Source organism: Aethalodelphis obliquidens, unplaced genomic scaffold, assembly GCF_003676395.1.
Source record: "Aethalodelphis obliquidens isolate GAN/ISIS:26980383/991018 unplaced genomic scaffold, ASM367639v1 scaffold59, whole genome shotgun sequence".
NCBI lineage: Eukaryota > Metazoa > Chordata > Mammalia > Artiodactyla > Delphinidae > Aethalodelphis > Aethalodelphis obliquidens.
In genome coordinates, this window is record NW_020838003.1 from 281,702 (window position 1) to 296,097 (window position 14,396).

Consider the following 14,396-nt stretch of genomic DNA (forward strand, 5'->3'; position numbering starts at 1 on the left):
CCACAAAATTAACCAGGGCTCAAAAGGGCCTTTCAGAGTCAGCCACGTTCCAGACTAAAATCAAGTCATTTACATTCAAGAGGGTCTTACATGCCAGGTTCTGATTTTAGGCCCTGGGAATATAAGACAATACAGTTGTCCCTCGGTATCCAGGGTGCCAGGAGCCCCTTCAGATACCAAAATCCATGGATGCTCAAGCCCCTTACATAAAATGGCCTAGTACCACGAATATACTGGGCTCTCTGTATCTGTGGGTTGCTCATCTGGGGATTTAACCAACCACAGATGCGGAACCTGATGATAGGGAGGGACAAGTGTACTACCTTATATTTGTATTGTGCTCTGCAGCTTAAAAAGTGTGTCACATTCATTATCTCCTTACAAAAGTTTAATCATCCATTCCTACTTTACAGGTGAGAAAATTGAGGCCCACAGAGAGGCCCAAGTTGCCTCTCCTTATCATGTCTTTCTGTTTTTAAGCCCTTTGTCTCTGCACTATACAATAGCTGCTGCCAGGGCCTATCCTGGCCAGAACTGCAATCCTAAAACATACCGAGGTTTCCTGGGATTGTGGTCCAAGGAACAGCTGAAAACCTGGTAACGCTGATGGTCACACTGCCACTCAACCAAAGAGAATTGGAACCATTGTAGATCTGTGGTCCATTTTTCCCAGAGCTGAGGCTTTGCTGAGGAGGAGGCTTTGCTTCTCCTCTTGTATAAGTTCTGTTCCAAGTTGGGAAGATCGGGGTTAGCTCAGCTGGTATCATGAAGCAATATTTCAATCTGAATGGGTACGTGGGAGAAGGGACTAATACGTGACATATGATAATGGGTAGGTTTCCATAATATTGGATAGGAAAAAAGCTATTAAAAGTATGGCCTTGGCCATTGACGTTTTACAGGTTGGGAAACATAACCACTATTTTCTTGGTAGTAAAAAGGAAACAAAATGTAACTCCAATCTATTTTTAAACAGGAAGCTACTAGCATAATGTAGGATCATATTCTAGTAATAGATTTAACAACCAAAATTTCCTCTCTTTGGAGGTCAACATTAATAATTACTTTGGTCTCAGCAACATAAAAGAACCATGGTATTGCTTTTTGTGTGCTTCTGAAATGATTAAAAAGGAAATATGTTGCTATTAGTTACTGTTTCTACTTTCCCATTGTAGGCTGCCGTCTCACCCTGTGAATGAACAGGTAACTGAGTCTCCTGTCCTAAAACACCTTGTATAAATTAAATAGTTGGCTGGACCATGCCTAGCTGTACACAAGGCAGCAAGGGAGGTAGATGAATGCATACAGGCCTCTGCTTCCCATCCTTTTAATAATATCCTGAACAAACATGCATTTGGCTGAAACGCTCACAGGAAGTAGCACAGTTTGGAGCAATTTACTAAGTAAACAGCAGCTCTTAACTTCCTATCTGAGATTCTCTTTGACATACCACGGGACCTGAGAGCTCACTGTACCTCCCTTTCCCTTAGTCTTCCCTTATATAAAATGAAGAGAAAAAATACTTATTGATCACTTAGAAATAACCAAACATTTACAAATATAGTGGTAGATGACAACTCCATGAGAAAACTGATAAATGCTACTATGTCTGAGTCACTGCTGTCATCTATCTATTAGGATATAATGATGCCTACTCCCTCCATTCTTGGTGATAGAATAAGACAAGAGGGATGGGGCTTCCTTTTTTTAGCTTTTTACATTTATATACGTGAATTTTCTTTATATAGATAAAATCACGTTACTTTATTATAAAAATTAAAAGAGCACCAAGGATAATGATAGGATTATCAGAGTTGTATATAAGGTGGTGAGACTGTATGTAATTTGTTCTAGTTTCCAGATAGCCTGTAGTGTGATTATGTTAATTTTGTAACTAAAAAATGCATATTCTGAAAATACTGGTCTTTCCGGGGCTAAGGGAAACTAACCGGCTCACTGTGTGGTTTAGGATCAGCCGCTGCCCTCCGAAAAGCCACAGATGTGTCAGCTGTGCCAGGAAGACTGCAGTCTAACAAAGGTAACAGTGGCGAGAAATGAACAGGTTCTTCACAGGGACACCCACTGCACCACCAGCCGCTTCTCACGATAGGGACTTCGCTGTATAGAGTGCAGAGAGTGGGGAGAAAAGCAAAAGGAGCAAGCATTTAGTGTGTACCTATTTTTTTTCAGTCCTATTAAGTCATGTTAGTAAGTCCCCATTAAAATATTAAATACTATAAATATTAAAATATTAAATTAACTATAGAAGTAATTTAAAACAAACATAAATTTGTAAGTAAATATTTATTGAGTGCCTACTATGCGGAATGTACTATTCCATGTGCCGGAGAAAGAGTAATCAACAAAATGTAGACCGAGTCCCAAGTCCTTGTTCTTGTTAAGCTTGTGTCCCTTGTGCTATCATCATATAAAGAACCTTGGGCTCAGAGGTGTCAAGTGCATTATCCCAGTTACTGAAAGCCCAGATGCAACCTGACTCTGGCTCCAAAGTCTATACGCCTTCCAGTACTCCATCCTGCTTAGTACAGAGAAGATAAGTTGGGGCGGGGTGGGGGGTTGGGTTCTTTGGTTCTTTGAATTATTTGGGAAACAGCCTCTGAGAGGGAAATGAGCTCTTTCTCCACCAAATCACTTGTTCTCCCCTTGGATCCTCAAGGGTCTCTGCCTAAACCCCTACCCAGCTTGTTATCCTAGAGTCAGCAGGGTGAAGGAAGCATGCAGGAAAAGTAAGTGTCTTTGACAGCCATAGCTGTGCCTTGTTCACAGTAGGATCCCCCAGCACCTAATATGGTCCCCAGTTCATAGTAGATGCTCAAGAAATGTTATGGACAAATGAATGTCAGAAACAAGTGCTTAGAAGAGAAGGAAACGTGCCCAAATTCTGGGTTACAACCTGCGTGCCACCATTTGCGATCCTGCTAAATTTTAACAAGCAAAATTGTAGCATGACCTAGTCTTAAATTAGCAGAAGCAGATAAAGATAAACTGCCTTTATGGAATTGGAAGTTGTAATTAGAGAAATGTGTTCCCAAACAGAAGAAGCTGCTAATCTAATTCTGGCTTTTCTTTTCTAAGCCATGCAAACTAACTGCAATATGTCAGAGGAAGATTCCTCCCAGGCTTTCAAATAAAAATGACCCCCCCTAGCTCTGCTGCACCCTCAAGAAGATGAATTGTTTGGGGAAAAGTAGCATTATTTATGGGGGAAATCATTCTTCACAGCCTTTAAATAGGGACCCTTGGAGCTATGTGTGCACCAACCTATCACAGCTTTACCAGTGGCACTGCCATAATGACTCACATGCTGTCCCACAGTTTGGCCACTAAAGACTCAAAATGCTTAATAAAGAGACTAACTTCCCAATAAAAAGGATGCAGGAAGCTGTGCTCCTGCTGCACTGATAACCCCAAAGGATGTGCTTGTAGAGCATCACAGGAAAGCACTGAGCACATCAGTGTATTAGAAATTATACTTTCAGTTCATGCTCAGCAAAGTTTTTAATCTTATGTCAGTTACCCAACCCTACCCATGGCTAGGTCACTGCCTGCCTTATTTGAAGTATGCTTGGGTAATTGCAAACTAATTTTAGAAGTAGCCCACCTAAAGGTGAATATAAATGAAAGTATATATTATAAAGATAAATAATTATTGTAGTATCTGTTCATTTGCATTCTGTGGAAATGCTTCTCTTCATTTAAATCTAAGAACTAGACTGTATGCTTCTTTGTAGACAGATTGTTTAGTTAGATACTGTGTGGCACACATTCAGCCAGTATTTTATTAGACATTGAGCATCTATCATATTTGGCCTCTTATATCCCATGCATCCTTATGCCCTGCTCTTCTGTTACCCACTTGATCTCCCCCTCTCCTTGTAGAATGTGTGTAAGAACTGCAGAGGAACCTTCTGTAATGCCTGCTCAACAAACGAACTGCCTCTTCCTTCAAGTATCAAGCCTGAGCGAGTTTGCAATCCCTGTCATGAGCATCTGATGAAACAATATTCCAGCAGCCCATTGTAAGACTGGAGTCTGAGATCTGGACCAAAATGTCCCTACCTGTGTTAGATGTCAGGATCTCCTAGAGCCCAGACTTTAGAATCAACTCAAGAATTGACAGGAATGATTTAAATAAACCAGGTCCAGGGAGAAAAGGCAGTGGTTGGCAGTACTGGAATTTTGCTCATTTTCTCTAATGACTGTATGAATAAAAGTTACTCAGTTGAGCCTCTCTCTGCTAAATCTAAACAACCCCACTTTGGAGCATTTGGAAGGGCTGTTCATTTTTATGAATAGTGATAATACTACTGGGGTGGATGTTATAGGAGAGAGGGTCCTTGGCGGATAAGAATAAAAAGGAAAACGATCATCCCTCTGTTACATTCTCAGATTCAAGAGGAAAAGAGAATTGTTAACTGAGATTGAAATGACAGATGTTACATATTTTCCCAGATGCTGCTAGACACAAACATTATTTCTTCTTTACCCCCACTAACTACCTCTTCTTTAAAGTATCTCTACCAAACTGTGAACCCAAACTCAGGGAAAATAAATTAAAGAGTAATATAAATTTTGAATGTACTTAAAACTATTATAATATATTATAGTTTTAGGACCAGAATTTTCTAGTTCTGGCCTACATGTGTTTTCATTATCGGAATAAGGAGGAAGAACATTTGCTGTTTTTCCACTTAGTGACTTCAAAACTAAGTATCTGCCCTTTTCAGAATCCCCTACTACACAACAAGCCCGCCTTCCCCACTCCCTCTTTCCTCTCAGTCATGGAAATTATAAGGGGTTTTAAAGATAGGGTTTGACTTTTGCAAGTAGGAAGTATTGAAGCAAAGCTATGTCGGGTGTAAAGTAAAACAAATTTAATTTGTCTTGGCTGAGAATAATTAGCTTAGAATATTTATTAAATTCTTTTGTGAATTAAGAGATCCCTTATTCCAGGCTCAGATTCAGAACTGGTAGGCAGGTTTCTTGGAAAGTAAGATACTTCAACATCTCTTAGTGACAAACCCTTTGGGGAAAAAGAGGGAAGTGCATTCAGCAGGGGAAGGAAAAGAAATGGTTTATGCTCTTTTGATTATGTTACATGTGTCTAGATTGTTTGATTCCAGTTAAGACCTAAGAAGATATGATTCTGTAAGTGGCTTAGAATTATGGGGTAGAAACATCCTGGAACTATGATATTTGATAAATTCTGTCTCCTGAAAAGGGTTACAGCCCAGAAAAAGAGTTGTTATTCCAGAGGTCTGACCTGTTACTTGGTGAAGCTGAGTTTTAAGAGTACTAGGGAAAAATAAAACCTAATAATTCTAGCCTCGTTTGTTGTCATTTTTTTCCCTTTAAATAATATTTATTTCTTGTGATTCTTCATTCTCCTTATTTTTTTACCACATATATGTGCCAGCACTGTTCTAAGTGCTACAGATAATGTGGGGAATTATCCTGAGTTAGCAAAAGTTATTTTATAATTAATTTTGAATTAAATTGAAAAGAGGCCACATGGAATGTAAGGAGGAATAAGTAATTAACCACTTGAGATTTGATTTTGAAATGCACATAAGCTATATAGCATTTCGTTTTTGTTTTTTTTAATAAAACAAAGCTCCAAAGATCTGTTATTAGTGCAGCTGCCCACAAAAGCAAGGGGACCAAGTCATGAATACCTCGACTTAATGTTAGGCCTTTCTTCCTTGAAAATTGTGCTTTCCACCATTTAGCATCACCAAGAATAACATACTTAGGAATAAACTTAACCACACAGGTAAAAGACTTGTACACCAAAAACTACAAAACATTGCCAATACTACCCAAAACCATCTACAGATTCAATGTAATCTCTATCAAAAATCCCAATATTTTTGGCAGAAATAGAAGCATTCCTGTAGAACCTCAAGGGATGCCTAAATAGCCAAAACAATCTTGAAAAAGAACAAAATTGAATGTCTCTCACACTTCCTGATTTCAAAACTTACTACAAAGCTACAGTGATCAAAACAGTATGGTACTGGCATAAAGACAGACATAGTGACCAATCGAATAGAGAGCATAGACATAAACCCCCACATGTATGGTCAAATTATTTTTGACAAGGGTGCCAAGACTATTCAATGAGGAAAGGAAAGTATTTTCAAAACTGATGTTGGAAAAACTGGATATCCACATGCCAAAAATATTAAAAGGGACCTTTACATCATATACAAAATTAACTCGAAATGGATCAAAGATCTGAACATAAGGGCTAGAACTATAAAACTCAGAAGAAAACATAGAGAAGAGAAAGACTCATGATATTGGATTTGGTAGCAATTTCTTGGATAAGACACCAAAAGCACAGGCAACATAAGAAAATATAGGTTGGGCTTCATCAAAATTAAAAACTTGTGGAGAAACTGGAACTCCTGTGCACTGTTGGTGGCAATGTAAAGTGTTACAGCCACTGTGGAAAACAGTATCGTGGTTGGTTCATAAAGAAATTAAAAGTTCCATTAATACAGCAATTCCACTTCTGGGTATATACCCAGAAATGAAAACAGGGACTCGAACCAATTATTCATACACCCAAATTCATAGCAGCATTATTCACAATAGTCAAAAAGTGAAGCAACCCAAGTGTCCATTGACTGATGAATGGATAAACAAAATATGACAGATACATATAAGAGAGTAGTATTCAGTCTTAAAAAGGAAATTCTGACACATACTACAACATGGATGAACCTTAAGGACATAAGTGAGATAAGCCAGTCACAAAAGGACAAGTAGGTTTCCACTTGTTTGAAGTGCCTAGAGCAGTCAAATTCATAGATAGTAGAATGGCAGAGATGAAGTAAAATGGTGGTTACCAAGGACTTGGGGAAGGGGGAAATGGATACAGAGTTTCAGTTGGGGGAAGATGAAAAAGTTCTGGTGATGGATGGTAGTGGTGGTGTTTGCACAATATGAATGTACTTAATGCCACAAAAATGTACACTTAAAAATGATTAAAATGGTAAAGTTTGTTATGTATATTTTACCACGATTTTTAAAGTACCATGCTTTCCAGTCGGATACAGAAAATAATTAGATATGTATGTGTATATGGCTGGTACACAGACATAAAGCCCCATCTGCTGAGAGGGTCTGGAAGTCGACACCCCAGTAGCACTGGGCACACCCAATGCCCAATCTTTCATTAGAAACCAAACCTTGGTTTCTAATATCATTCTCCAATAAAAGGAACCAGGACCCCTTGGAGAAATGGCTGATTCTCAAAGGGATACAGGAACAAGCTAAAAGCTCCCAATGAGTAAAGCTGAAAAAATGTGAGCAGAATAACGTAGAATAGGATTATTACCCAGAGTATAAAATACCTACGAGTCCATATTAATATAAAGGATTAAATAAATGGTGAAGAAATGTCATCTCTCCTATACAGAAAAATTCCAAATAATTTACGTAGCTACTATTCTTTCAGGTAAGTGGAGCTTACCTCCCCACCTCTTGAATCTGGGCTGTGCTTAGTAACTTCGAGAAAGGAGACTATAGAAAGAGAAAAAAGGAACTTTATAGTAACCTAGGAGACACTATTTTGGTCAGGTGATCAAAATTCACATGGTCAGTGATAAGTCATGTTGATAACATGAATCCTTGATAAGATGAATGCAGTGAGAATGACACCTTTGTATTCTTTCTCTGCAAAACCAATAACCCCAGTCTAAACATGAGAACAACCTCCAATTGAGGGACATATAACAAAATATCTGACCAGTACTCCTTAAAATTGTCAGGTCATCAAAAACAAGAAAGACTGAGGTTAAGGAGACACGAAGACTAATGTAATGTGGGATCCTGGAGTGAAAGATACTAGGGAAAAGCTAATAAAATCTGAATGAAGTCTGGAATTTAGTTAATGGTTATGTACTAAAGTTAGTTGTGACAAATATATTGTAGGAATGTAAGATGTAAACAGTAGGGAAATTGGGTGAGGTAGTAGTAGGAATTCTACTTTTGCAACATTTTTGTATATGTCAAGCTATTTTGAAATAAAGTTTATTTAAATTTTAAAAATCGTGCTTTCATACTCAAAACAACTACAGGTCTGACCTAATAGAACTTGACTAAACTCCCTAAATGCAGTTTATTTCCAAATAGAATCTGAGAATTTTCCTCAGCATGAGGATTTTAAATCAGATTTATAGCTCAGCACAACGTCCTTGGTTCATTCATTATTTACAGTCAAGTTATAAAAATGTATGATAATTTGAAAAGATACATGCACCCCAATGTTCACTGCAGCACTATTTACAATAGCCAAGACATGGAAGCAACCTAAATGTCCATCAATGAATGGATAAAGAATGGAATATTACTCAGCTAAAAAAAGAATGAAATAATGCCATCTGCAGCAACATGTATGGTCCTAGAGATTTATCAAACTGAGTGAAGTAAGTCAGACAGAGAAAGACAAGTATATATCACTTATTAGTGCAATCTAAAAAAAAAATGATACAAATTAACATATACAAAATAGAAATAGACCCACAGACATAGAAAACAAACTTATGGTTACCAAAGGGGAAAGCAGTGGAGAGGGATAAATTAGGAGTTTGGGATTAACATATATACACTGCTATGCATAAAACAGATAACCAACAAGGACCTAATTTACAGCACGTGGAACTGTACTCAGTATTTTCTAATAACCTATATGGGAAAAGAATCTGAAAAAGGATAGATATAGATATGTATAACTGAATCACTTTGCTGTACACCTGAAACTAATACAACATTGTAAATCAACTATACTTCAATTTTTTTAAAAAAAATTTAATGGAAATAAAAAACACCTAGTAATAAAAAATAGTGAAAGTCAGGAAAAAAATGTATGATTTAAATTCTTAAAAGGGAATTTAACCATTCTGTAAAAGGACTCCAGGTATGGCCTAATGATTTTGAAGTAACTCTCAGGGCCCTCGCCTATATTACAGCCTCATTTCAGCTTTGCCCAAGAGAAAATGTAGCCCTTTTTAAAGAATTATATTTCAGAAGTAAGTGGCATGTTTTGATATATAGTAAAGCATCTTTCTAATAACTTAGCCTAATAACCCCACAAATGTTCTCCCAGGTCAAATCTTAATGATTCTTAGACATTTGTTAGCTTGGGGATTGTCAATTATTGAGGTTTTCTATTTTATTCTCAACATTCCTGAGGACAGCTGATTTTGTTGTTAACACATTAATTACTTTTGTATAAGAGATTTTGCAAGCATGTCAATCTACCAAATCAGAAATCAAGGATCTGATAAGCACAGTTTCTATACCTAGAATAAAAGACAAACTTTATTCAAAGACAGCATATCATCTTGAAATGTAAACATAGTTAAAAATAGAACCAGAGACCAACTGTAAGCAGTGCTGAGGATGTCAGATTCCTGAGTTAATAACTAAGCTTGGTAAAGAGAGAGGACTCAGGACTCTAATGGGTAGTGGGGTAGAAAGACTGAACAAGTCTCCAGGCAGCAGTACTACCATGCCATTTTGGGGTGCTGCTTTTCAGCAGATTAGGATCATTCATATTCAATTATAAGGTCTATCACAAATAGTTTACTCCTGTAAATTAGAGCAGGTTAAAAATTAGCCCAATATTATCACTTGTATTCCCCCATTTGCTCTCTTGAGGGGACAAGAAATGGATGGAATTACTGCCAGCCTATCAGAAATTCTGAGTAACTTGGTTTCTCAGTTCTGGTCTTTATTCCCAAATGTCATCATCAAGTGGCAGAAAGGTTGAGAGCCTCTTTATTTCAGTTAGAACCAAGCACGTTTTGGGATCACAAGTCTTTGAATACACTTGTGAAGTTTCACAGGCTTCAAATTTAGTCTGGATCATTTGAGAAGCTTATTCTTAAATGTACCTTGGTGATCCTTGTGGGTTTCACTGAGCTGTCCATATTCTACAGTCTACATTGGCTACACAACTTCATGCTTTATCACCAGGTGCTTTCAAAATCATTTCACCGGGATGTCCTAATTCTGACACAGAACCTAGAAGCCATAAAAGGGGAAGATTTAAGAAATCTACCACATAAAAACAATTTCTGCCATGATAAGCAAATAAAGTGACAAACTGTCAGGGGGTGGGGGGGGGCAGTATTTAAAGCCAGCTCATTGCAAGGTCTCCTGCCAATTAAGCCAATTAATTAAGAAAAAGACCAAACACAATAGAAAAGTGCTCATTTAACATCACTGAAAGGCCATCAGCGAAACTCAGCTTGTGGAAAACCTCTAAAGGTTTATCGCATTTCTTCAACAACTAAGAAGGGAAAAAAGAAATGGAAGGGGAAACATTAAGATTAAAAGAAATGAGAAACAGGCACTTCAATTTCACTAAAGATATCTGAATGGTCAATAAGCTTATGAAAATATGCTCAACATCATTTATTGGGACAGCAAATGAAAACCACAATGAAATACCACTATCTACAGAATGGCTAAAATTACAGGCTGAAAACATCAGATGGTGAGGATGTGGACCAACTGGAACTCTCATATTGTTTGCGGGTGTTTAAAACAGGATGACCACTCTGGAAAAGGGTATGTCAATTTCTAGTAAAATTAAAAATGTATCAACCTTGCAATTTAGGATATTCTACTAAGTACTTACCCAAAAGAAATTAAAACGTGGGTCCACAAGAAGCCTTGCACAGGATATTCACAGCAACTTTATTCATAATAGCCAAAAACTGGAAACAGCCCAGCGCCCACAAGCTGTTCACCCGACAAGTGAAAGGTTAAACTATAGCATATTCATACAATGGAATACTACTCAACAATGAAAAGGAACAAAGAGCTGAAACACATAGATGAATCTCAACACATGCTGAGAGGAAGAAATTTACACAATAATACATACTGATTCCATTTCTATGAAGTTCTAGAATAGGCCAAACTAATCTATGGTGAAGACAAAATCCTAATAAAAAGGGATGGGAGAGGTACAGGAATTGACTACAGAAATTTTCTGACGTGATGGAAATGTTCCATAGCTTGTATAAGGGGTTTGGGTTACACAGCTGTATGTCAAAACTCATCAAATTAATATTTGTTCAATTCACTGTAAATTTTACCTCAAGAACAAGAAGTCTACTTAATGATATGGATGCCACAAAGCTTAAGATTCAAGTATAGATGTCTACAACTTTGACACACATAAAGAAAAAAGACTGATGGGTGCACAGATACATGATGAAGAAAATATGGCAAAATGTTACTTGTAGAATCTAGGTGGTAGGTATAGGCATGTTTTTAATCCAACTTTTCCAGATACTTGAATTTTTTTATTAAAACATGTTGCAGGGGAAAAAAGAGACATAATAACCATTGCAATGTGTGGACTGTTGTTCAGATCATGATTCAAATATACTTTTATATAGATATTTGATAAGAAATTAGTATTTTTAGGAATGATGGTACTTTTTAAAGTCTTTTTTTTAAAAGAGATGTACACTGAAATATATCCAGATAAAATGATGCTGTCTTGAAGTTGATTTAAAATTAATGAGGATAAGTAGATGGGGATTATAAGAGAAAAAGAAAAATGGGGAGAGGATATGAAGACAAATTTATAAGAAAAAAATCCCAAAGCCCCTTAAACATGAAGAAATGCTCCATCATAAGAGAATACCATTCTGTGTGTTTTTTTTAACCTTGGCAGATTGGCAAAGAACAGATTGCTAATACACTGTGTTGGGGGGCTATGGGGAAATGGACACTTGCATTGCATTGCTGGTGCAAACTAAGGAAAAACAAATTATAGATATCAATTGAATTTTAGATATAAATTACAAGTGCACATACTCTGATCATTTATCCTACAGAGAAATTTATGTATGTACAAAATGATACAAATTTATACAAGGTAATTCATTTCAGCAGTATAACAGCAAAAGGTTGGAAACAATTTACATCTTCATCAGTAAGGACAGGTTAAATGAAATACACCCACACTGTACAATCATTTTAAAAAATGAGGAAGGATTTTATATACGGATATAAAATATTTAGAATGTAATTAAATGGGAAGAAATGTACAGAATAGTATGCATACTATGCTATAATTTATATTTTTTAAATAAATGAAAATGCCTATTAATATTTGCTTATCTATACAGTAAAATCACTGGAAGTTTACATTAGAAACTGATAACAGGGTTGCCTGAGAAGGGGAACTAAGTGGCTGAAGTATAGGATGGGAAGGAAACTGCTCACCGTATAGCCCTTCATATCTCTTGAATTTTATTTCCTTCAAAAAACCACAAAATTTAAAAATTATTCTATTTATTTTCGTATCATCGAGGTTTAAGAACCAAATTAAACCTTCCTATATCCTCTTCCTGAAATTCAGTAAGAAAACCACCCAACTAAAAAAACTGGGCAAAAGATCTGCACACCTCACCAAAGACAATATGCCGATGCAAATATATACAGATGTCAACATCCTGCACATCATGGCACTGCGAATTAAAACTAAGTATCACTACACACCTATTAGAATAGCTAAAATTCAAAACACTGACACCACCAAATGCTGGCAAGGATGAGTTGCTACAGGAACTCTCATTCTTTGCTGGTAGAAATGCAAAATGGTTCAGCCATCTTGGAAGACAGTTTGGCAGGTTCTTACAAAACTAAACATAGTCTTACCATATGATCCAGCAATCACACTCCTTGGTATTTACCCAAATGAGTTGAAATCTTATGTATACATAAAAACCTACACACAAATATTTATAGCAGCTTTATTCCCTTCGTACAAACTTCAGAGATTTATTTTCTGATCTGCTGAATTCAGGCGGGAAAAATGTATTCCTACTACATTAGAGCAATTTTTTTTTTTCAAAGCCCTGGCACTTAGGCACTTTACTGCTGAGAGATACCACTCTACTCTATAACACAGGCCCTACCAATTGAACGTGAACCCTTTCACATAATTTAGGGAAAACTCTCAAAATAATGGAATGTTTTAAATTATAAAATGATCAAGATGTAATCCAGAGAAAAATCTCCAAGTGAGAACCCGCTAAGGGACTGTTTAGGGCAGAGGATGCCAATAGGGCATGTTAACTAGTAATAAGCAGGGTCACTGCCTCAAAATGTCACATAGATGGAAGTGGCTTTCTCCTGCTTCTTTCTCTCCACACCACAGAAGTGAGAAGGATTTAGAGCCTACTGCTCCACAGCAGAATCAGTCTCCCTTGCCACCTGGCAGAAGCGTCTGACCCAGACGTGGAAAGACAAGCACAAAATGGTTCTGCTTAATTCCCTGGCAGAAGTGAGTATATCACATCAGATCACAATCTTCAACAATCTTCTCCTTGGTATTTACATGCTCCTTATGCGTCTTCCCTTGCAATTCCTTTGAGCTAGCCAAAGCAGGATATGGGTAACCTGGACATATCCAACCCCACTATTTCTGAGAGCTTTACCACAAAGGAAATTATAAAGACAAAGAGGACCCAAAGAGAAGAGCAAAATTCATTGTCATTATTTCTTTCAATAGCAAATGATGATGCATAATCCAGTCTTGTCAAATTTCAAGAGGGAGAAGTATGTCTTTAGATGGGATAAAAATAAAAGATTACTTTTATTCTATTATCTGTTTTTCTTCCCTTTCTAGTAATTTTCTAGTAATTTGCCTTGTCAGCAATTATTCATTTACTAATGTAAATTATGAGCAATAACCTACTAAAGGAAGTACAGGAAAGTGTATGAATTCATAAGATGACTTCCCAAGAATGCCCACCTTTTTTCTGAGAACTTGGCCACTAGTGTGACAAGAAGATACACACTTCAAGCTTACCCACCACGTAATATATTAATGCTTTGCTCTCATTCTTTTCAGAGAGATGTGCAAGGGAAACTCATTATCTTTTTTATTTTTACGTATTTATTTGTCTGCACCGGGTCTATAGTTGCGGCATGCGGGACCTAGTTCCCTGACTAGGGATCTAACTCTGGCCCCCTGCATTGGGAGCATGAAGTCTTAACCACTAGACCACCAGGGAAGTCCCTCATTAGGTTTAAAATAAAGTAATTGCAAATGAATTAATTCCTCACCAACCCCAATCCTAATCAACACTACAGATTTTTTTCCACAGACCTACTGCTAGAGGGAGAAAGAAAAGATCGCATTCTAGTAGCTCATATGGCTACAGACACCAGTTCTTATAGCTCAATACATTCAACCACATATGAAAATACATTTCTATTTAGGTCGTAATACGGAAGATGTTAAGCTGGTTGACTGAATCATGCTCTTATAGGATGATAAAAGCAAACACAATTACAAATTAACCATTTCTTCTTATAATAATATACCAGGACTT

The 14,396-nt window shown here is 37.0% G+C and overlaps 1 protein-coding gene across 5 annotated transcripts in view; it reads left to right on the forward strand.

The window, feature by feature from the left end:
• Positions 1–5,350, forward strand: part of RUFY3 (RUN and FYVE domain containing 3) — an 84,646-nt gene extending 79,296 nt beyond the window's left edge. For 4 of the 5 annotated variants that reach the window (XM_027087658.1, XM_027087659.1, XM_027087657.1 and 1 more), the window contains 3 exons: positions 1,176–1,203; positions 1,970–2,038; positions 3,901–5,350. In XM_027087658.1, coding sequence (XP_026943459.1) covers positions 1,176–1,203; positions 1,970–2,038; positions 3,901–4,044 — 241 coding nt within the window. In that variant the 3' untranslated portion in view covers positions 4,045–5,350. The remainder of the gene's footprint in view (positions 1–1,175; positions 1,204–1,969; positions 2,039–3,900) is intronic. The other variant, XM_027087661.1, reaches the window with a different exon arrangement.
• The last annotated feature ends 9,046 nt before the right edge of the window (positions 5,351–14,396 follow it).